The 24,492-nt window shown below is 43.2% G+C and overlaps 1 protein-coding gene across 3 annotated transcripts in view; it reads right to left on the bottom strand.

Annotated features, from left to right (window-relative positions):
- Positions 1-24,197, bottom strand: part of FGF13 (fibroblast growth factor 13) — a 542,638-nt gene extending 518,441 nt beyond the window's left edge. The window contains exons 1-2 of one of the 3 annotated variants that reach the window (XM_012665256.1): positions 24,068-24,197; positions 23,212-23,424 (exon numbers count right to left, since the gene is read on the bottom strand). In XM_012665256.1, coding sequence (XP_012520710.1) covers positions 23,212-23,260 — 49 coding nt within the window. In that variant the 5' untranslated portion in view covers positions 23,261-23,424; positions 24,068-24,197. Of the gene's footprint in view, positions 1-23,211; positions 23,437-24,067 lie in introns of those variants that run through there. The other 2 variants (XM_012665259.1, XM_012665257.1) reach the window with 2 other exon arrangements.
- Between the last annotated feature and the right edge of the window lie 295 nt (positions 24,198-24,492).

Here is a 24,492-nt window from a genome sequence, read left to right as displayed (position 1 = left end):
GATTCTCAGTCCTGTTCCAGAGGTCAATGTCTCTATTTTTGTGCCAGTACCAAGCTGTTTTAATCACTACAGCCTGGTAGTACAGCTTAAAGTCAGATAAACTGATACCTCCCAGTTTGTTCTTTTTACTTAAGATTGCTTTGGCTATACGAGGTCTTTTCTGGTTCCATACCGACAACTTCTAAACCACACAGGCTGGCACACTGACCCCCTCCCCCAGGGACTACTGTGCTGACCTATATTCCTGCCTCCAAATACACTCAGAAAGTAGAAGTACCCTACATCTGTGCTGCTTTCGGGTACCATTCGATTCAACAGCCATTCACTTAATGATTCTTATGTACCAGGCACCACATGACAGAGAATGGTTCCACAGTTTACTAAAGGTTGAAACAAACAGAAAAGATGGTTTATAAACATATAAGAAGATATGCTTTTCAACAGCAGCATTTGGATAGGTCACTGAAGCAGTAAGATAGGTAGATCACAAAGATAAACTGATTCATTTATTTGTGTGACAACCATTTACTCAAAGCAGCCCTACAGAGCCCAAAACTCAGAGTCCCTGCCCTTATGTGGCTCACAGTCTAGTGAGGAGCAGACATGCAAATGAACTGTTGTGATGCAACAAAATCACTACTCCTTTAACAGAGATGCTCAAATTGCAGTGAAGCTCAGGAGGACCAGCAGCTAGGTCTGCCTGGGGGCATCTGGGAAGGCCTCACAAAGGGGGCAGCATAGGTCCCCGCCCTTGAGGATCTCAAACTATCTGGAGTACTGAGCTATAGTGAGCAGCTACGCCTCACCCCGCCCCCCACCCCCGGAAGGCAGAGATGTACTGTCAGCTGCCTCTTCTCTTCCCTTCTGCCCTAGCAGTCTCCACGGCCCACCTTGGTTGTAACAACTACCTTCTTCAGCTGTCCAGCCTCCCTCTGCAGACAGCATCCAGGCCTCTGGTCAGGAGGAGAATTGAGGGCAGTTGGGGCATGCTCTAGTATAGACCCAGCGGGGAAGGTAATGAACACAAGAAAGGGCACCCCTGAAAGAGAAATCTTCTGTCCAGCTATAGTCAGCCATTCCACAAGTGTAAACTGCCTACTGTGTACCCAGGCACAGTGCTTGAATTACACTAGTCCCCGCCTTCAAGGAGCCCACAGTCTAGTGAGGGATAGACTCATAAACAGATAATATAGTGCTATATGATAAGTGCTACAATCCAGGAATTTACTAATAAAGTACTGAGATAACAGTGGAAATTACCCACTAGGCTTAGGGAGAAGTAGGGAGAGTTGGGGAGGGCTGATGTTTGTTTGAACTGAGCCTTGAAGGGACTGGTGGGGCTTTTCCATGTAGATGAGGTGTGGAAGAACCTTTGTGGCAGATATTGTTGGTTTTCAATGAACAGAATTCCTTCACCACCCTCTTTTCCCTCTCCAGCAGAACCCAGACTTTATGCAGACTATTGCTTCAGACGGACACCCTCTAGGCCAATAATGTCCGTAATGAGGGCTTAAGTAACAATAATAATAGTAGTAGTAGCAAAGACTGATACAGTGCTTACTATGTGGCTGTCACTATTCTAATTATCAGATACATCAACTGATTTAATCTGCACAACGACCCAATGAGGTAGGTACTATTGTTATCCTCATTTTAAAGATGGGGAAATGAAGGCAGAAACTCTGTGTGCTTAACTGCTACATCATATTGTGTCTTTATTACAGGATGCTGAAGGTCCACACAGCAAAAGGGACTTTATGAGCAGTCTCAGAGGTAACCTGGCTTAAAAATGAAGGGGTAAAACTCAGGGAGAAGGGACATTAGAAGGCATTTCCTAAATAGTTTAAACTGTCTTTCCTGAAAAACTTCCAATTTTTGAACTTCAACAGGACCATCTGTCTTTTATGTTAAATAAATTGAAGTGTCATAAGGTGGTTTCTTTTGAAATTGCGTATTGTTCTAGTTCATACAGTATTAAACGTTCTATAATATTTCCATCACTGAATGACAGTGAGGCAGCAGAGATGCAAGCTCTCCTGCTGATTCAGGCCTGTCACTTTCACACTACATTATCTTTTATTTGTCAATAGTAAATTGTCCACATGTTCCCTTGGGATGGGGTGGGGAAGGTATCGAAATGAAATAATCTGGGCTATGAAAGCTTAGAAACCAAGCATGTAATTTCAATTGTGAATAATGCTAATTTCAGGAAAATTCCTAATAAAAGACTGTATTTCCTGGATGGCTGAACAATCCTTCTATCAGTAAAGGCCTTCTAGAGAAAAATCAAGTCTATTAAAAAAAAAAGTATACTTACATGTATAGTACTAGACCAAGTGCTTTCACATACCATATCTTGTTTTATTCTCCAACAAGCTTAGTAGGTGCTTAATGTTATTACTGTCATTGCAGAGGTTCACAAAACTGAGACCCAGTGAGATTGAGGAAGCTCACCCAAGGGCACCCAGTTCCTGTCCTCTTTGCACAAAATACACAGTTCCCTCCTTCCCCACCACCCCATTCAAATCTTTATATAACAAATGAGCACTTAACTGACGACAAAGGGGAAGTGAAAATCAGCAGCCCCTTCCCAAAACTACAACAGCCAATTTTCCTAACATGGACTCACTCTCATGCTCTATTTGCAAACAACTGGCAGACAGGACATGCCAAAAACATGCCAAAAGTGCCACATGCCTAGATCTTGTCCAAGGGAGGTTGGAGTAATAATTTTTCACTTTGGGTTTGCGATCTCCCAACTGTGGGATCAACTCTCCCCTTCCAGACCTAGTGGGTCTTCCCCACCTTATCTACCTGGAAGTAGCAAGGGTTAAGCAGAGCACTGTGGATGGAGATGTAAACAGTATGCATCTCCTAGTCCTAATAATAATCCACAGCAAATACTGAACAAGAACCACCCCTCCATAAAACTTCGAATCACATACTACTCAATGCAAGTGGCTCGACACTGGTCTCACCTGCACCTTGCAGGTCCTCAGGAGAGGCTGATCTATCTAGCTGATACTTTCTCCTAGTTTCAGGAGCATAACGGTCTAAAACAGCTCAAGCTGAATCTATGTACAAGAAAGATGCTCATTCTTCCAAGATATCAAAACAGTTCTGCTTTTCTTTGCGTAGATGAAAATCTGACATGCTTGCATTTGCAAACCATCAAGTAGTTTCAACACCAAAGCAGAAATATCCATGGATACATACCAACTTAGCACATGCAAATGTTTTCTGTATGCACATACAGAAATTTCAGAGAATACAATAAAACAAAAAAGCGGTTCATGCACTTTAAGATTCAAATAACTGGAGACTACATTTCAAATTCCGCCTTGCAGAACTTACACAGGAATGCAGAAGGAAGGACTTTGCTCTTGTTCAGTAAAAAGCAGCTCTAACTGCCTGACTTCTGGGTAATACATATTTTATTCTTGGGTACTTTTCTTTTCCATTAGGCAACATGCAAAAGTTGGCAACCCTCTTCCCCAAGATGTTTCCACGGCTGTCTCTCAGGTTTTTACTCAAATATCATCTTCTCAGTGAGTCCATTCCCTAACCACCATACTTGAAACTGCAGCCATTCACCACTACCACCACACACACACACACACACACACACACACACACACACATTCACTCCCAGATTTATTATCCTCCATAGCACCTATCAGCAGATAGGTGACATATTTTACCTATATATATTGCTTATTGTATGTCCCCCTACACACACACACACACACACACACACACACACACACACACACACAGACATACACATACACAAACGTGAATGTAAGCAGCCCAGGAGAGCACAGATCTTTGTTTTATTCACTGCTGTATCACCTGTGTCTAGAACAGTTCCTGGCACATACTAGGTAGGCAATAAATATTTGTTCAATGAATGTTGAATGAAAAATTCTTGTTTCCAAATTTGAAATGCAATTTTCCCATACAAACCATAAGTGTTATTTCAGAATGAACCATATTTTCCATTTCTCCATTTGCTAATGTATTTCTGACTTAAAATGAAAGCACTCAAATGCATATTCTAGGACACTTTATTGGGAGGACTCTCATTATTATATCCTCAAATGTAAACCATTTAGTTCCAGCTCATGTACAGATGAAACCAGCTCTGAGAAGTACTTGTATTAACTTTGTTTTGTGCTGGAGCGAAACTCATTAAATCAGATCCAACAATACAAAATTTATAAATCCCACCCAGCTAAAGGGTGCCAACCTTTAGCTGTCTATGGGGAAAGGGTATGTTGAGTACCCTGTAACACTTGCCAATCACTCTCACAATAACTGCTTTCAAAAAAATAAGAAAAATTTTAAAGATATTTATTTCTTCATTATGGAAAATAATGTAATCCATAAAATTTTGCTAGCTAGATGTTCATGTTACTTTGTATACTTGTGTATAATAAAAGTATCTTTTAAACCCCATTATATAATACTGGCTTTCTATTCTACCATTCAGAGGACACATAACCCCTGATGCAATGATTGCAAATCAGTGTGCCTCTGCAGTGTTGACCTTAGAATCTAGCCTTCGTCAACACCAGTACCAATCCCTGTACATTTCCCCTTTGCTAGGATTGGGTTCTTACCAGTTGTAGTTTTAGCTTTTACATTTAGTGTTTCTGAAACAAGAGAAGACCATGTTGCACAAGACTATGTAGAGTGGGTTCTCTTCCCTAGAGAGAGCAGAGAAGAAGCCCCTAGACAGTGGGAGTCCACTGTGTGTGTCCAGCCCATACTCCCAACTGCAATAAGTGTGGGATAGAGTCAGGACATAGATTCTCCACAAAAGCTCCTCAGAGGCTTCTGTTCCTCTGCCTTATGCCACTTCCAATGACAACACCTGGAAGTTCTTAGGGGAAAGGTCTATTATAAATACCAAATGATTAAAAGCTATTATCTTGTTAATAATAGCACCCCTAAAACTTAGGTCAGGATCTGTCATTATCATCCACATTTTACAAATGATAATATTGATATAAAGCACTTAAGTGATTTTCTGTCACATTAAATAAAGGCAAGATAATAGCAAAGTAGGGGGGAAAACTCTGAGTTCTTAAGTGCCAGTCCAATAAGGGGGACCATTATACCACACTGACTCTAAGGTTTTATTTCCACTTTTGACTAGTTTAGTCCTCATTTGAAAACATATTCCCAGCAGTAAGCTCCAGATAAGAAAGACTAAATATGCTAATCTATACCTAACCAGGAAATGTACCTGCATAAGAATGTATCTGCACAATGCCAGTTCATTTATTTGACCAATATTTATGGAGGGTTTGCTACGTACCTTAGAAGTAAAGGATATTAGGGTCATTATGAATCACCATTGAAAATTAGCTTGGAATCAGAGTGGGGAAACGTAAGAAATGAAGAAAAGGAGATGCAGAGGAGAAGTCATGCTGCCCAATCACACAGTTTATAAGTGCTAGAGAGATGGGACTGAATTCCAGAAACATAAGAATCATCATTCTTGACCTCTCTCTCCCCCTTAATTAAATGAGATGTCAATGTACCATTCATGTTATTATTGGCACTAAATCCAACCTCCCCAAAGCCCTGAATAGTGCTCTCAAATATTTAGACACCGTTTATCTTCATTCCTACCCTACCAAGTCTCAACCTGGACCACTGCCTGGACCACATCAGCCTTATCACTGCCTTCCTAGCCAGACAGACATTTTTAAAAATGTACATTAGGCTTGCCGTGATGAAACCCTCCAAAGGCTTCCCAGTGCATTTGAAATGAAATCTAAACTCCTCATCCTGATAGACAAAGCCTTTGATGCCTTTGTGTGCCAGCCCCTGCCTACCTCTGCAGGTGCACCTCATGCCTCTCTAGCCATAATGCATGTCATGCAGTTGTTGACATTTATATCTACATTCCAAATCCCCTCCCTCTCCCTCTCCCTCTTTTTCTTTCTCTCTCCTTTCCTTCCCTCCATTCATCTCACTTCTTTGTCTTCAGATGTGCTATTTTTCTCCCAAACTCTCTTCTGCTTCTTCTTTGCCAGACCAGGTCCTAATTCACTTTTCTGATCCCAGCTGATTTCTCTCCTCAGGTACCCTTCCCTGACCCTTCAAGGCTGAGTTATCTGCCCTCCTCTGAGCTTGCACAGTTTCTGGGGTGTCCCCTATTATAGCACTGGTCACACTGTGTTTGTCCCAATCAACTATTAATATTTCCTTGTCTGTTTTTCCCACTAGACTGTGAGCCCTTCAAGGGCAGGGACAATCGATAGCTTAGTGACCTTTTACCAACATCTAGAATCAAGCCTGGTACAAAGGTAGCACCCAATGCATGTTCATTAAATGAATAAGTGATATGAAAGGAACTATCCTGAAATTTCTGTGTGGCAACGTCTGGGTATTATTTTTGAAAGTACATTTACTTTCATGCTACTGCTGAAGTCAAAGCTGAAAGTAAACATAAGTTATATAACTTGAAGTCAGAAATGAGTTGTGTTCTGCCTGACTACACCCCATGCTGTCAAGAATGGTATTATCTGTTAAATATCAATGGTCTTTCAGACTTGATAAAAATTCATGACCTACTAACAGTAGCCATATAACTATGTAGTTTTGTACAAAGTTGATTAAGCTGCATTCTAGATTGGTTGTGTCTTATTACTAAACAATCAATACTCTAAATAGCTAAGAAGCCATCCCTCATTCCTGTTACCAATAAAAGAAAATCATGGTTGCAGACACATATATGGATTTCTGATCATGGAGCTCACAATCGACAAAACTCCAAGGCCTCTAATCCTAGCAGGAAAAAAAAACAGGCTTCTACTTAAAATCTAATGAGTTTTATTCATTGAAAATGATAGCATCCTGAGGTTTTGTTCACAGCTGGCATTTAAACAAGTGCATTAAGTTATCATTGAGTCTGCTTTTCTCTCCATATATTTCTTCTTATTTGGAAACCTCCTTGTTAATGCATGGAAAAAATGGTACTTTCCATATACCTGCTTTAAAATAGGAATCAATGAGACTTTCCACTGAAATGAGAGTGGCATAATTCAGCATATCCAGGGACTATCCATGTAACTAAGGTGACTCACTCCTCTAGGAATAATGAACTTCCATCAGCCCTCTAAGTAAGCCATGTTCTTGCTCATCTCCCAGCCTTTATGTGTGCTGTTCCCACTTTCCAGAGCACTTTTGTTCCTCCTCGTCAGCTGACAAACTGTTACTCATCCTTCAGGTGTCAAGTTTAATGATACCACTGCTACCACCACCCAACTATGTCAGCTCCCTTTCCTATGAGCTTCCCTAGCTCTTTGTGCTCCCCAGTCAGGGCGCTGCTTCCTTATTTATTTCTCCCACTGTCAGCTCCGTAAGAGCAAGAACAGGGACTCTTCCTCATCAATGTTTCCACAGTGCCTGGCACAGAATCTGCCATATGGTCGATGCTCTTTGAATGAATGGAGTATAGATTCTCAGGTATATGTCTCAAAAGTGTTGTCTATCACCTAAAAATAAATGTAACTTCATGCTTTCTGCCCACCAATGGGGGAAAATATACATTAAACATTGCTAGAACCTTTCTTAGAAACCAGAGCCCACTTTGGGAGATTTCTATTTCTGGAAACTTATAAAGATGTTGGAGAGGGTTCAGAAGAAGGTAGGGGGCATGAAAAACAAGGCTTAGGAGCCAATACATAGAGTGGGAAGTCTGTGCCCTGATACAAATACAGCACTAGCTGCACAACCCAAAGCCACACACAATACTTCTTATGCACAGCATCTTCAGAGTTGGCTGGGAGGAGAGAATGGACAGTGGAAATATCAGAGGGACCTACCCAAATCAAAACTAAAGTCAAGGCTTGGATATTTCTTCCATTTAATGCTAAATATTCAACAAATGTTTCTCCCACTCCCCACAAAAAGTTCAGAAAAAAAATCTAATTGCTACATACTTTTAAGCTTAATCTGTGCTTCTAAACATGAGCCATGTCTTACACACAGAAGAAGGAAATAAAAACAAATGTCAATTTGTTCCAAGACTAACTAGGAAGTTAATTTTTTTCCAAGTGACAAAATGAGTTGAATTTCTACTCAAACAAGTATTTATTGCATTTACTTGATGGGTCAGGCTCTGTTCTAAGTACTGGGAATCCAGAAATGAATGACAGGGTCCCTGAGCTCAAAAAGTTTACAATGCAGTGGGAGAGACATACAAAGGAAAATGGAAATATATGTGAAAGGGCATAGGAAGGCACAATCCACTCCAAGTGCAGGGATAAAGCGTCATGGAGGGTATCACAAGAGAAAGTACATTTTCCTACCAAAAAATCACTGTACAAAAGTAAACATAAACAATAAATAGACCTAAGAGGGCCCAGAAAAGTCCTATTCTCTCTTCTCATGGTTCGCAAACATGTAATCATTTGTATTGGCACCTCAATACTCCAGGTCCCTGACAATTTGGGTTCTTTGTTCATTTTATTCACTATGTTATTTTGATAACCTAAGACTAAAAATTGAAGAAACAAGCCGAGTATGTTAAAACCACTTCTCCCTTCAATTAAAAAAAGATCTACACCCATGTTCATAGCAGCATTATTCATTATAGCCAAAAGGTGAAAGCAACCCAAATGTCCTTCCATGGATGACTGGATAAACCAAATGTGGTCTATCCATACAATGAAATATTATTCAGCATTAAAAAAGAAGGAAATTCTGACACGTGCTACAATATAGATGAACCTCGAGAGCATTATGCTAATGTCACAAAACGACAAATACTGTATTGTTCCACTTATATAAGATATTTAAAGTAGTCAAACCCATAGAAACAGAAAATGGAATGGTGGTTACCAGGGAGTGGGGGAGCAGGAAATGGGAAGTTGTTTAACAGCTATAGAGTTTCAGTTTTGAAAGATAAAAAAGTTCTGAAGACTGATTACAAAACAATGTGAAAATACTTAACACTGCTGACCTATATGCTTAAAAATGGTTAAGATAGTAAATTTTATGTTGTATGTATTTTACCACAATTAAAAATAAAAATAAAATTTTAAAGAAGGATCATGCTACAGTGCTATGTGGTATATTGTCATGAAACTCGACTCCAAAAAAACATGGCTGTGGTACCCAAAGGCCCCAAATGTGTAATCTGTGTAGAAATTCTGTACTCTATCTAATGAAGGTTTCCTCACCTAATACATAAATAAGAAAAAAATGCAATGCTTCAGTTCTTTTAGTCAGGTACGAGAAGAGATGAACATACTCTTAAAACCTGTTCTTGTCTTTGTGGGGAAAAAAAACAATACAAGCAAACTTATTTAGGTCACTGCAGTTATTGTAAACATCCCAAGGAAAGCTTATTAATAACAGCCACCCACAAAGGACCTGGTTTCAACCACGGAATGTCATGGGGTCGGTGGAAGGAAGGCTGGAGGAGAATTCTCCTGTATTTTAGAAATTAGAATGTTAGTATCTTTTTGCAGTTCAACTTGGATTAAGAAATAGCAAATACAGCCAATATTTTAAATAAAGAATTTGGACTAGATGGTGTCTGAAGGGCCTTTTGGCTCCAAACCGTAATGATTGGGTGCTTGCTTGATAAAAGAAAAAAGAAAAAAATTCTAAATATTTAAACCAATCTTTTATTCTGCCATCAGTAGAGGGGGCCACCTGCCTGAATCTGTCACAGTGTCAACATACAAATGCACTGGGCTAGGCCCCTGCCATTAACTTGCTTTACGACCTTAGGCGGGTCACTGCCTCTCTGTGGGCCTGATTCCTCTTCTCTGTAATGGGAAGATTGGACCAAATAATGATTAAGGTCCCTTCCAGCCATTACAATCTATTATTAAGAATCTGGGGAATATGGTGACAATGGCTGCAGAACAACATGAATATACTTAAAGCCACAGAACTAGACACTTAAAAATGGATCAAATGGTCAATTTTACGTAGTATATTTTATCACAATAAAAAATTTTAAATAATTAAAATTTTAATAAGAAGAATCTGGGAAGCAAAAACAGTTACTTCAAGCAACAGTTTCTAATTAGAATTGCAGGAAACTCAAATGCTTCAACAAGAGGCCTCTAGGCTTGGCTTTTATTTCTTTCTTTTTAATCAAGTAGTCCTGATCCCTAAAGAAACATGTAGGTACACTAAAGATGATGCTATTAAAAGAAAAACTCTCCATGAAACAATAACTCTTCCAATATTATAACTACCTCCCCTTTCACCATTTGAGTCCAATTTGTATCTGTAAGGTTTTCATAAACTGAGCCTCACCTATATACAATACGACCAAGAGAGATCCATCCTGGACCAAATCTCACTGTCAGCAGAGCAACTACTCTCATTTCTGCCAGCCATGTAAGCGAAGCAACTAAACTCTGGCTCAGAGGCCAGGGAACAAGTTTATTATCTTCTACCAGGGTTTTCAGATCCTACAGAGATGCCTCTGCACTAAAAATCAATACAAGATTTTTCAAGGTATTCAGTTTTGTCACTTGTCCAGAGACAATGGCCTCAGAAAAGAAGATGAACTGCCTTACTTCCTTTTCCTCCCTTTTTGTGCATGCTGCCCTTTAAAGACATGCTCTTTGTGCCATAAATTCAAAGGTTGCTTTTATGTCCAATGGGGTGGAGGGAGGAAGCTGGCTGTTTTTTAAATGGTGAAATCTGTCAAAGTCCCAAAGGCTCTTGTGATACAAATCAGGTCATCCTATACAGCCTGAACCCCAAATTCCACAGAGGAAATAAAAACCATTTATAACTCCAAGTAACTAGCAGTAATAGGTCAATGTATTTGATTGGTCATGAACTAATTACAGGGACACGGCTTGGGACCTGGAGGATGAGAAGAGGTGAAGGTGCACCTAGGCCTGGCTCAGTCCTCACACTCCTGCTCCCACCTCCCACCCCCACCCACTGCCAGATACAGGCAGGAAAAGTGATGTCCAAGCAGAAGGAGAATTACCTTGCCCATCCCACATCATCCTGCTCTGGACTGGCAGAGGAATACCTTAGAATCCCATTCCCAACCCCTTATCCCACCACGTTAAGATCCACTGAGGTTCAAGCCACCATAAGGGTCAAAATATTTGGCATTGACCTCTGCCATGCTAACAGCTGTGCTGGGATTGCCATCTCTGAATGGCATGCCCAAAGCTCCCTCCAAGCCCTTCCCTCTCTGGAGAGGCCCAGGCTTTGAAATTTTCTTTCTTCCCCATTTTCTCCTAACCAGAGGCCAGCAAGAGGAATAATGGAGGCAAGATTGGCAATCACAGAAAAGAGGAGCAAAAGGAGAGAAAGGAGGCTTCCGAGCAGAACATTTGCATGTAGAAGAGGCCTCAGATGGGGAGGATCTTTAAGGTTAATTCAACCCACGAGGAAACTGAAAACCAAAAACACACAGATGACAACAATGCTGGGCCTAGATTTCAGGGCTCTACTTCATGTAACATTTTTGGAGTCACTGTCCACTTTGAGAATCTTGTCGAAAGCCATGGAGCCTGCTCACCCGAAAAATGCACATTTACACATAATTTCCAGGGGTCCTGTGATTATCTCTGGGACAATGTTTCCCCGACTTGCCTAATGATAAGAAAAACCAGGACACTGTTTACAATTCAGATTACCAGGCTCTCTTCCTAAAGTTCTGATTCAATAGATCAGGAGGAATGTTGTGTTCTTTTTTTTTTTTTTAAACAAACCCTACAGGTGATTCTTAACTTTAGGCAAGCTTGAGAAACACTGCTCAGCAGCAGCAGCAGGTCCCTAAACCAGCTGTGCATTAGAACCACTTAAGGAGCTTAGCAAAAAATATGGCTTCCTAAGCCTCATACCCAGATCTACTGAATCAAATTCTCATGGTGGGATATATCTGGTGGGATGTGATGCTGATGCCCAAGCAGGTTCAGGAACTACAACTTTAGTGGTCCCTGAACCACAGATTAACAACCCATATCTGACTCCATCCAGGTCACCTCATTGGTAGTTTGGCCTGGCCAGGGTCTCGATGGCTGTGATGGGCACCAGATCACTAACTGCTTGACGTACCACCAGCATGGAGCGAAGTTCTTCCTGCACTGAAAGTCTGTTTCCCTGAAGTAAACTTGTAAAATATGAACTTCATGAAGGCAGGGATAGTTATGTGTTCTGCTCATTGCTGTATTCTCAGTGTCTAAAGCAGCAGCTGGCACATAGAAGGTTCAATAAATATTTATTGAGTAAATCAGTGGATGCATTAATTAACATGTGAATTAGAATAACTGAAATCCCTTAAATTGGGGTATGACTATCAGACAGATGTGTGAATCTATAGACTTGTTTCTATCATCAAAAAGCCCTCTAACAAGAATCTTCTAACTTGAATAACCAATATGAAAATCACTACTATTTCAGTAATATTATCAGTGTCAGCATTGACCAAGTTCTATGTAGCTGGCATGATCTTTGATGCTTTCCATATATTATCCCATTTAATCCTTAAAATAATCATGTGAGATCAATATAATCATCTTCATTTTGGTGTAACTGAGGCTTAGAAAGTTATTTGACCAAGATCATTCAGCAAATAAGTAAAGGAACTTAGATGTGAATCCAAGTCTCTAAAATCCATGCTTTTAGCCATGTAGCCATTTTTATGTGGAAGATGGCCCATTGTGGAATAGCAATGATATCCCAAATTAAATTAGTAATATTAAATCCACCTAGATGGTTGCTGTCATTCTAAGGGCTTTTGGTACAGTTTCAAAGATACAGGAACATTTAAAGAAACCTAGGAGGAATGCTGAGCCCTGTCAGTAAGTAACACATTTATCAAGCACCTGTTTTGTGAAAGGGACCCTTGACATTACAGTCTAGTCAGGGTGATAAGACATAAGCAGGTGAAAAGTTAAACACAAGATATACCCAAAGTAAGCCCATAGTGATTGCCAGACGGGTGACCCAGAAGCCCAGTACAGGCAGTAAGCCCTGCTGGGAGGGTAGAAGAAGGGCTTCCTGGAGGATGTAGGTTAAGCTTGGACTTGAAGGATCATAAAATGTAGAAATAATAAGAAGGGCATTCCATAACAAAGAATGATGGGAGCTGGAGCAGAAAAGTCAGTTTGAAGATAATAAGCAATATTTTATTTATATTATTTGTTATTATATCATTAATATAATTATATATGTCCACTGTAGAGAAAAATAGAAAATACGATTAAAAACTATAAGCATCCATGAGCCACCCACCCAGATATTCCTTTTGGTGTATATTCTTTCAGGATTTATTCTAAGCATATTTGTTGTGTATTCATTTAGACCTATGGATAGCTGTCTACATGTATTTAATTTTGTATTTACATATGTATACATGCATATATGTAGCCCCATATATGTGCATATTCATATATGTACTTCTATAAAATACCAGTAGTGCTTGTGGAGTCCAATGAGAAGGATCTCAAGAAGGTGCAAAAAAACCTTTCACACTCCAGGCACAAAATCACCACCTCTCCTTTGTCACCCCCAATTCCGTACCCAGTATACACACTAAGAATGATGGTGCAGATTATTTAATGACATAAAATAACATTATAACATGTTGAAAAAAAGAGCAGTTATAGTAGATTCTGCATGATCTCACATACATACTTAAAAATAATCATCCATGTCTATGTGTGTATTATAATATGCAGAGAACAAACACCGGGATGAAAACCTCAAAAAGTTAACTGGGGAGTGGAAACTTGGGTGATATTTTCTTCTCTATGCTTTTATGATATTCCAAATAGTCCCTGGTAAACGTGCGTTATTTTGTAATCTGAAAAGGCAATGCAATATGAAAACACGCAAACAAATTCAAAACTGCTCAAGATGCATCCTCGGGTTTTTGAATAGCTAAAATCGAATTAGCATTAACTAGAAGACAGAGAAAGCAAAAGCTCTTGTGTTGGCCAAGCCCTGACTGACTTCAAGGCTCTGATTGCAATCTTGGCCTTCTGCGTCTGCCTTTGAGGCATCCAGCGGGTGAGTAGGGTGTAGGACAGCAATAGGACAGCAAGGACGGCCTGGATAGGTGTGAAGGGGGAGAGGGCGCCTCCCTCGACCCCGCCCAGCCACCCCCAGCGCTGCTCTAGCCGCCACCATGTTACCGCTGCCTCCCACCGGCAAAGCGCCCGCGGTCTAGACTGTGAGGCCGCGGGCTGCACCAGGGCGTCCAAACTCTCCCCCCGCCTGCAGCCGCCCGCAACGCCTGCCCTGGCGCCCTGGCCCGGGCTATGGCTCCCTTTGCGGCGCCTCCACGGGAGCCGGCCAGGCTGTGGGCACCGAGGGCAAGCGGGCAAAACCCCCGCTGCCCACCGCCGCCGCCGCCGCCCGGAAGGAGCTTTGTCACGCCCGGCCGAGCAGCTATTCGCCAAGTTTCACCTTCGGTGACACAACTTTTCCGTGTTTCTTTTTTAGGCAGCTGCCACATCACGAGGTTAATGAGCACACTAAGGTTTGTAATAAACCCGCCTGCCAGATTCGCGGCGACTGAGGGACGCTGGTTGACCAGACCGTTCAGCGCGATCGTCCGGTTCCCAGCTACTCGGAAAACAAATGCTCCCTGGAATGAGAGCATCTAGGAGCACCCTGCCCTGTTTCCAGAGAATGGCTCGCATCATTACCAGAGCTCCGAAAACCCCTCGCAAATTCAAGAGCTCTCGGAAGACTTAATGTTCAATAACCACCCCCCAAGGGGAGAGGCAAGCATACACATAGAGAATCAAAGCCAAAATAAGCAGGTCAATTCCAATACTTTTAAAGTCATGGTTGAAAGAAGATTCTGAAAATATCTATGGGCATATTCAAGAACTGCACTCAGCCTGCCTTCTTTAGGTTGTTTACTTCTACTTTTAACAGCAAGATAAATATTTTAAGAACTCTAGCTGTTTACTAACCCTCAGTTTCAGAGCAGTACAAATGCTACCTACATTATTTGAAGAGAGTTTTGAGAACTGGGTTTCGTGTTTGTTATTAAACTTACCTATAGCTATGCAATAGACCCGTCACCGTTAATTACGGCTGTTAAACATAGATTCTGCAGCACAGAGAAACACTAAATGATTCCCAACTTTGAGAACTATAATTAATATGCTCGTTCAAGGCGTGTGTCTCTGTTAACAAGATGTATTTTTGGAAATATTATCTAACTGAAGGCAGCATAAATAGTATAAAAAATAAAGCTCGCACTTTTTTATTTTCCCATTTAAAATGAGTTACATAAGTAGTGAAAAGCCTCTTCCATGGAGCTACACTTTGGGCAGGGGGCATTTCTTTCACTGCAGTTAATATGGGTATCAAAGGAGGAAAACCCAGAAATGAGAATCCTCCAATGAGCCCAGCACACTCTAAGGAACCTCATTCGGTTAATAAAAGCCACTGACATCTGTTGACAAGAAAGGGAGGGAGGACGAAGGGAGAGAGGGAGAGAGGAAGGGAGAACAGGGTAGGCTTGAGAGAAAGGCAGAGCAGAGAAGGGAAATGAGACATATGATTCTGATGAGAGACAGGCTAAACGCATATGCCACGTTATGAAAAATAAAATGAACAAGTGGTTTTTACTCAACAGTGAATTAAGAGGAAGTGTAATCTTGAAAACACCGGTGAAACAAGCTTTCAGATACAATTCTGGAAAACAGTACCATTATTTTCAAACTGACAAATGATTAAATCATGAAGGCTGCAATCACCTGGCCAATGTCCTGTAGCGATGGTTCAAGAGAATGGCCAAGTGAGGCGAGATGTACATTGGAAAATGAAAAGCCAGAATGTCCAAGGCCAAAGGGGAAAAGAAAGGGCACTCTGATAGCATGGGGTTTCTTTCATCTCTGTATGCCAAGGTTCAGCACAATGCCTGGTATAGAAAAGCCACCCAAGAAATGTTTAGAGATTTGTTCAGCTGAACAAAGACAATAGCCCTGGAGCAACCATGCATTTGTATAGACGCATTCTTCCTAATTATGTCCATTTGAGTGAATGAAAGTAATTTTTTACTTTGTGCAAACCTGGATTAAAAAAGAATCAACTGTGCTGCCTAGGGAGGCAGTATAACATAGTAGTTAGTGGTTAGGAGGTAGACCTGGAATCAATCAAATCTGGCTCAAATCCTCACTCCACCCATCTTGCTGGCTGAATGACCTCGGGATAGCCCTAGTCTCTGAGACTCAGTTTCCTCATCTGCCAAATGGGAATACTATGGCTATCTACCCTCCATAAATTGTTACAAAGATTTCATGAGATATTTCATGTCAAATCCCTGGCATATAGTCAGTGCTTAGAAAATACTATTATTTTTAGGACCCCAACCCAAATCACTTCCCCAACTTACGTAGGTGTTAGATAGTCAACCATTGATGATTAATTCCTTTGAGTGAAAGTCCTGCATCCAGCAATACTTGGGTAAAATGTAAATATCCCCAGGTATCTATCAGATTAAGCCACCAAGAGGCTCTGACAAAGCCTTTCTCTATCACACTGCCTTCCGATATGACAACAAAACAGGAAGTGAGCAAAGCATAGGACCAATGAGTTTTGGTAGGTGCACTGCACTTGCATTTGACAATCATGTATTGATAACTACGGGGCCAAGTACTGTGCTAGTAATTTGCAAACCATTAGCTGTGTGACCTCATCCAAGCTACACAATCTCTATGAACTTAAATTTTCTCATCTCTAAAGTCCATATGCATTAATAGCTACTGTTCTTTATTTGGCTATCATGAGGATTAACTAAGATATATGTAAAAAATAATGTTTGCATAGTAAATAGTAAGTGCTCAATAATTTAGAAGCTTACAATAATAATGACATCAGTGTTCATTATTGTTATCATTATTAAATGATGAATAAAACATACCACTGCTTAAAGTGATTACCTACCTTGCCCAGGTCATTCAACAACTACTCCTAAGTAGCCCAACCAGGTATAAGACCCTAATGAGTGTCCTAGTGTGGGGCAGGGTGGGGGTCTTCCAAGAAACCAGAGGACGACACAAAAAGAATGGGTAACAACAAGGGAAGGAAGCGTGCTGGAAGGGGAGGTAGCTAGGTGTGTTAGAAACCAAAGAGTACATACAGGCAAAACTAATAGATGATGATAGAAATCAAAATAGTAGTTGCCTTTGAGGGGAGAATGACTAGAAAGGGGCATGAAAGAACTTCCTGGGGTGACAAAAATATTCTATGTCTTGACTTTAGTGTTGATTACATGGGTGTAAACATTTGTAAAAAATCATCGCGATGCACACTTAAGATTTGTGCATGTTACTGTAGGTAATCTTCAATTAGAAAAAAAGGAAATAGGGTTTGTACTATTTTTAAAAATTTAACTTTTTTCTAATTCAATCTCTGACCAGGACTGCCTTTAACCAGAAGAATTTTTTTTTCTTCCCTGGCCTTATATACAGGATCGAGAAAGAAGGGCAGATATGTACAACTATGAATTCCTTTGGGCCAAATAGTGATTGTCTACACCAAATCTGATGCCTCTGGAGGCAGGCCAAGCAAGCCACTTAGCTCAGGCCAGCCCTACTATACTCCCTAGAATGTCAACCACAACTGCACACCAACAGAAGCCAAGAGTGCTACCAGATTTAAAAGAATCAGCAAGGACACCTACTCCCTCTGCCCTTTGCCCATAGGGAAGGTCATTAGCCAGTGACACTAATACTATTTCCATTTACAAATCAATGCTAAAAGTAATTTCAAAGGGCTGAGACAAGAGTAGGCCATGAGAACTGCTTTACAGCAATCTCAACATACAGTAATTGTAATTTAGGCTTAATGCTTATTACAACCCAGATCCCATAATAAAATAGTCCTTCATGTTTCCATTGTGCCCCAAGAATCAAGAATTTATCTCTTTTCTAATATAAAACCTCCATTTTCAGAGTTAGTACCCTGGAAAACACTGCTTTAGAGGAAAAAAATGGCCATCCAATTCAAGAAGAAATTGGACCTGAGGGCCGGAGTGGTGGTCATAACACTACTACATGTTGTTTCACTTTCTTTAGGACATTAGTGCACTTACCTGGAAATCCACACCCCGTAGGAAATGTTTCAAGGTATGACATTCAACGAAGTGATAAAATGGCAAGTTAAAAAATGTCAGAAATAAGATTCGACTGAGTTTGAAGAATTGGTATATCACAAATAGATAACCTACATTTCAAGTTGATGAAGGCTGACTAAGATGAACCATGTTACACAGGACAACGAGCCTGGAATCCACTCCTCAGCCTATGCTGATAAATCTCAGTGATGATGTGTCTTCCAGGTAAGGAAACATAAATTGGTAACTGCAGAAAATGAGTTATGCAGACGTGTGTACTCTGTACTAATTGCTAAAGCCATATTATGTGCCTAATCTTCACGTTTCAAAAATAACGTAAGCTGAGCAAGGTAATAGACATACAGGATCCCCTCCACCCACTGTACTTTAATTCATGTGTTTTTTTTCCCTTGAACTGTTTAATCTTGGCAATTATTTTCCATTCCTTTCAAATTTCTCAACTCCAAAAATATAAGTCATAATGAAGCAGACACTAGAAAGCCTTTTTATTGGATAAATTTGAAGAGCTGCAACACATTCCGGTTGCTCTGTGTTGATTGTAATTCCCAGAATGAGGAGTTGATTTGGACATAAAACAGCACAGCTGCAAAGAGACCTGGAACGTTAACAGTTTCATCTTCTTACTCACTGCCTCACAAATTGGCCCTCTGGCTTATCACCTAAACACTGATTCCAATTCTCTCCCCAGTCCTAACCCTGTCCTCCAGGCCACCATACATCTTCCTGCTGCGGGCATGGACCTCAACTCCTTCCTTTACCACACAGCTCACTTTCTGCTTCTCACCCAGGCCCCAATCCAACATCCATTCCCACTCCAACCTCACCCACATCTCCAGCCCTAGGATGCATCCTAACTCCTTTTAATGATTTGCACTGTACTCAAAAGCAACATAGAGGAAGGAGTACTAAGTTAGGGAAAAGATACAGTACCCCTAAGCCATGCCTCAACTTCCTCTAGCTTCAGCCTCTATCAATAAAGACACTACATGCCACTATAAATAATAATGAAGAGGATTTGGGGACATTGTGAGTCCATCTTCTGCATCTATCCCCATGAACAGACTAACATTTCTGATTAGAGATCTCCCTGGCCACACCTCCTCACCAAGGCTATGATCACCACCTTCAGCACAGAAGAGACTATGTGGTTTGTGACACTGTACATAAAACCATGGGTCCATGATGACAAAGTGAAAAAACAAGTTCCTACATGAGTAATGGATTATGATTGTTACTTTTTAATAAGAGGTCACCAACGTCACACATTCTTGTCAGTAAAATACCTCTAAACACCTGCTTTGCCTGGCTCAAGCCTGAGAAAGACACTTGACAGAGTCTATTATAGTAAACCACCAAGACCAAGATGATCTTTTGGAAGGCATTCAGGACTCAAGCCTTGATTTGCTGGCTGCCTGACTACAGTGCCCTGTCCTTCTTAGGTGGGGTAAAGTAGAGAGATTATTGGAAAAGGGTGAGAAGTGAACAAAAAAGGAGCTGTGGCCATAAATGCATGTGGGCACCACAATCCATTACAGCAGCAGCTGTGCAAGTGGCTGGCTTCTTGGACTATGCATGGAATTGTCCTCTATCATCCAGCAGCCAGCATGAACCCAGCCTGACCCTAGTGCTGCCTCGCCAAGAGAACCCACAGCCCACCTGCCCTTGAAACTTGCCTCGATATGGTGGCTGTAAGGCTAAGCACAAGGAAAAGTACACCCAACTCCAAACATGTAGCTACAAATCAAACAATGGTTTTGAAATGGAGAATTGGCTAGCACTTTTACTTAATTCAAAAAAGATTTGGTTTTATCTGTAGCAGGCTACAAGTTTTCTGATGCCTCAGGAACACAGTTGCAGTAAACCGGACACAGCCTTAACTGAGTGCTTTTCCAACAGAGGACTGCTGAAAAGATCTTATGTGACGAAGTAGAGAAGAGTTAGTCAAAGCTAAGCAAGTATCTGCTTGAACAAACAAATGTTATGTTTTCTTCTTCTCTGAAATGGAAATAGATCCTCTGTTTCAAGAGCTGCATGACCCAAACTATATGCACATCTTCCAATCTTAAAGTATATGCAAAGCATAAATATAATACATAAAAGGTAACTAGGTGTACAAGAGGCCTTTTTGATAGTTTCAAACAGAATTAAGATTCCCATGCCCCTCCCAGAGAGAACAGCCTACCTTGTCTGGCTACATTATTGAAAAGGTTATCAAAAAGATCAGTGTCCATCACTGGTCTTAACCTCAATGAGCTGAAGAAAATGTCATTAGAAAGACCATCAGCAATATATATGCTCTTAAAGCCGTATTTCATTCAGCAGCACAAAATAACTTACTGATGACCTACTACTTGTGCTTTAAAAACTCTAGAAACACTGTACTCTATAGTAATCCTCTATGCAGTTATGATAGGCTGTGGGCATGAGCCCCAACTCATGGGGTGGGAGGCTGAATTTAAACAAGTGGTAGGCTCTGAAAACAGATTATGAAATTCATTCAAACTGTTTCTAAATTATTTGACTTGATTCAATCATTTGTCACATCATTATTCAAAATTAAATGTGTGTATATTCAAAGTATCTATTAAATGTTTGATCCTGTATCTTGCTATGTTACAAATGATATGCTAATGAGTTTCTTAGCTTAAAATATTCAAAGATGACCTATATATAGGGAATGTGTAAATAATAAAACCTCTTCATAAATATGGTCAACATCAATAAACTTTATTGGCCAAAAAGATTAGTAGACCTCGTATCTTTCATTTTTAACATAAAAACTAGTCTTTAAAATTTAGTCATACAAGACTTTTCACATACTTAAAAGGAGAATATACTAATGACTACTATGTATTCACTATTTTGAATTATTAAATTTAACAACCAACAGAGAGGCTGAAATGGCAATCTTGCTCTTAGCAGCCATAAGCTCCCCATCTCTTCAGGAAAGTAAACTCCCTTCTTAAAAGTTGCCTTATAAAATTACTCTAATTTATTCTAATTACAACCATAATTCCAAGTGCTAATTACCCAATTCCTACAGAGGTATGCGGTTTCAACTGTGGTAAGTGAGTCAACATAAGAAAATGTTATGACATACGCCTAGTAAAAATTTTCATTCTTGACTTATAGAAAGCTGTCCTGTTTCCAGATGTGTTAGTCCATTTGGACAATTGTGAATTATATTCCTAAAACAGCAACTCATTTTCTATGAATGAATTTGGTTTCAGGGTCCCGGAAGGTAGCCGGAAATAAACCTTAGGTTACCACCTGATGGAAATGAGGAACCAAAGTTCCAGAAACAAACTTGATATACTCAATATACTCCCAGATTCCAAAAGGGAATAAATTCCCTAGATCAATTTGGTGCTACAATCTTCTATTGCATTTACCTCTCTGGGCCCTCAGTGGAAACCAAAACCTCTTAACAATCCTGAAGTCATGTTCCTTTATTGTATGAATGAATGTTTGAGACTCTTCACAATTAGGACAGCCCTGGAAACATCTAACAGCAGTTCTACTTTCCAAAGTTACTCTTTCAGGTGGGATTGAATTCTAGCCTTGAGCCAGGCCCATGGCACCACCGACGTTTAGGACAACAGATCTAACCCCCACAAACTTTCCAAGCCTTTCCTCACCCCTTTGCCTAGTTGGAAAAGAAACAGCTCCATTTAGAAATAAGGATAAAGGCCCTGAGCTGAAGACTTTGACAACTTTCCGCGGGGGAGGGCTGGCGTTGCCCTAGAATCTCCCGGGAAAGAAAGCTCTGAGAGATGGGGAGAGGCGAGAAGGAGGAGACCACAGAAAGGAATAGGGAAAGGAGTGGGAGAAAGGGGGCCCCGAGGGCTCAGGGAGGAACTGGGGCCCCCATGAACGAAAGCTGGGTCTACCCCCGGTACAGCCCCACTTCTACAGTGTGGACTGGGTGTGAGTCACTGCGATTCAGTGTGTGTGGGGCTCCCAGGGCTAGTCCAGCCCAATCCAGCATCTCTGCTCTGTGGCCATTCCGGACATTTGCACCTAAGACACCTGCAGTTCCCCATTGCACTTCCACACCCCCTTTCTGTGCCTCTCTCAGCACCCCTGTCTCCAAGGCTGCTGTCTCCAATTCGCATTCGGGAGCTAATCCCAGTCCTCAGAAAAGCAACGGTTGGGATTGGAGAGGGGCGGGGGACGCCCCTTCCTTCGGCTGAGTTCTCTTCAGCCTGAGTCCCTCTCTGCTGCGCCTCCCCAACCCGCCGGTGGGAGGCCCCAGCCCGACACGCGCACTCCGGGGGACCAGTGGTCTGGCGCCCCGGGCCAGATGGCTGAACCCCTGCAAGTGGAGGGAGGGGACTGCCCCCTCCCGCGGAGGCCCACTCCCGCTGGACACTAGTGGCAAGGGGACAGCAGCCTTTGTTCTCCCGGGGTTTGGCAAGGCTTCGCTGCTGAGGCGCAGCGCGGGCGGCGCCGGGGCACTGGGATTGCTCACTTTTGCACGCGGCGTATCGAGGGGTACAAGCTCCTGCCTTCCCCGAGGGGTAGAGTGGCTAGGGAGTTTGGGTTTAGGGGGTGTGAGTGGGAAAGGAGCCTGGGGGGAGGGGTTCTGTGTGTCGGCCAGGCTCTTTGTTTGCATTGGGGGCGGGGAGAGGGGGTTGAAGGTGGGTTCGAGCTTGGGTTCTGAGAGCAGGGCAGATTCCTGAGTATGTCACCATGTCGCACCCGCGCAGCACACATATGCACACTCGCGCACACGCACACACATGCACTCGTACAGACAGGCTGCCGGCCGGTAGCAGACAGCGCGGTTCCCGGCGCTCCGGGCTGCAGCAGCTTCGTCTGCCCGCAGCGCCACCACCGTGCGTCCTGAGGGGGAGTGGAGGAGGCTGGAGGCACTCGAGGGGCGACAATTCCGCGAGGAAGGAGGGAAAGTGGTACAAAGCCAGACCTCCACCCCAGCGGCCCTGGCCCCCCCTTTGTGGCCCGGGGTCGCAGAGGTCACGGGCAGCTTAGGCTCCGGGAGGGAGGCAGGGAGCCGCCGGAGGGCGGCGCGCACGCGAGGGGGCGAGGGGGCGAGGGAAACCAAGGGAAGGGAAGCAGGCGGACTCGGCTGGCGGGCTTACCCTTAGAAGCATCTTTCTCCTCTTTGGGCTTGGTCACCTTTCCACTCATAGATCCCAGCTTGCTTGACAAGGTTCGCCCAGAAGACGGAAGTCCTCGCCGAGCGGGCCGGACTTGGGAGAGTGCTCAGGGCGGCAAGTCGAGACCGCAAGCTCCCCTCGGTGTGGCTTGGGGCGGAATCCGCTTTTCCCCACCGCTGCCGCTGCCGCCGCTGCCTACGAGAGAGTGGGGAGGAAAAGAGAGGGGTGAAGGAGGAGCCGCCGCCGTCGCCGCCGCCGCCGCGAGCCCAAGCGGCCGGCAGCGGGAGGAGCCGCTCGCCGCGCTCAAGAAGTGAAGAGACAAAGCGGCGCGGCGCTTCCTCCGCGCCCCGCGCCCGCCGCTCCTGCCCGCCCGCGGAGAGCCGCGCTCGCCACCCCCAGGGCGGCCGAGAGGCGCGGCCGGGACTCCCCGGCTTCGCCGCCGGCCTCCCCGGGCTCCGCGCGGGCCGCTCGCCGGGAGTTGCCTGGGTGGGCTGCCCGCGTCCTGGCGGGCTGCTTTCGCCCGCCTCTCCCAATCCGCTGCGAGCCGCCAACTCAATCAAAATAAAACCCCGAGGAAGGTTTTAAAAAAAATCATAACAAAGACGAAAATATTCACTTAAAAATAACGAGCCTCCCCGAAAGGGAAATGTTTGAACATGTGATGAGCAACGTGTGAGCCTGTTACACCGCAGAGCCGCACAGCTTCTCGCCCGCGGGGAATCGGAGGGGAGGGTCGCCCCTTTCTTTCTGTTTAATCCATTTTGGGGTTCCTATTATTTTGCCAAAAAGGGGGCCCCAGTTGCCTGCCCGCGGAGGAGCGGGAACCGATGGCCCTTACCTGCTCTCTCTCTCTCCCTACACCCACACCCCCTCGGAGCTCGCCCGCTCCCTCGCTCGCGCTCTCCTTCCAAAGAACTCTCAGGTCCCAGAGAGCCGCGAATCAACGCCGCGGCGCATTCTATATAAACGGCAAGGTGTGGGCACGCGGGGGTTGGGGACCCGCGAAGGCGGGGCCCCACAAAGCCGCCTGCCTGCTGTAGTAAAAGGAGAGCTCGGCAGGGGCGCGCCGACGTCAGCCGCCGGTTGGCAAAACCCCGGCGAGCCCCGCGGACTGCGAGCAAGCGTGTTGGCCGGGAGTCCCCGGCCGCTCCGGGACAGGCAGGGCCCAGGGGCGCCACTGGAATGGACTTGCCCTGTCGGCCGGCCGTGGAGATCAAAGCCGGGCGCCCCCCTCCTCCCCGCCCCGCTACTCCCTCTGCTTCC

The sequence above is a fragment of the Propithecus coquereli genome, unplaced genomic scaffold, assembly GCF_000956105.1.
Source record: "Propithecus coquereli isolate 6110/MARCELLA unplaced genomic scaffold, Pcoq_1.0 Scaffold99, whole genome shotgun sequence".
In the NCBI taxonomy this organism is placed as follows: domain Eukaryota; kingdom Metazoa; phylum Chordata; class Mammalia; order Primates; family Indriidae; genus Propithecus; species Propithecus coquereli.
This window is presented reverse-complemented; position numbering and strand designations above follow the sequence as displayed.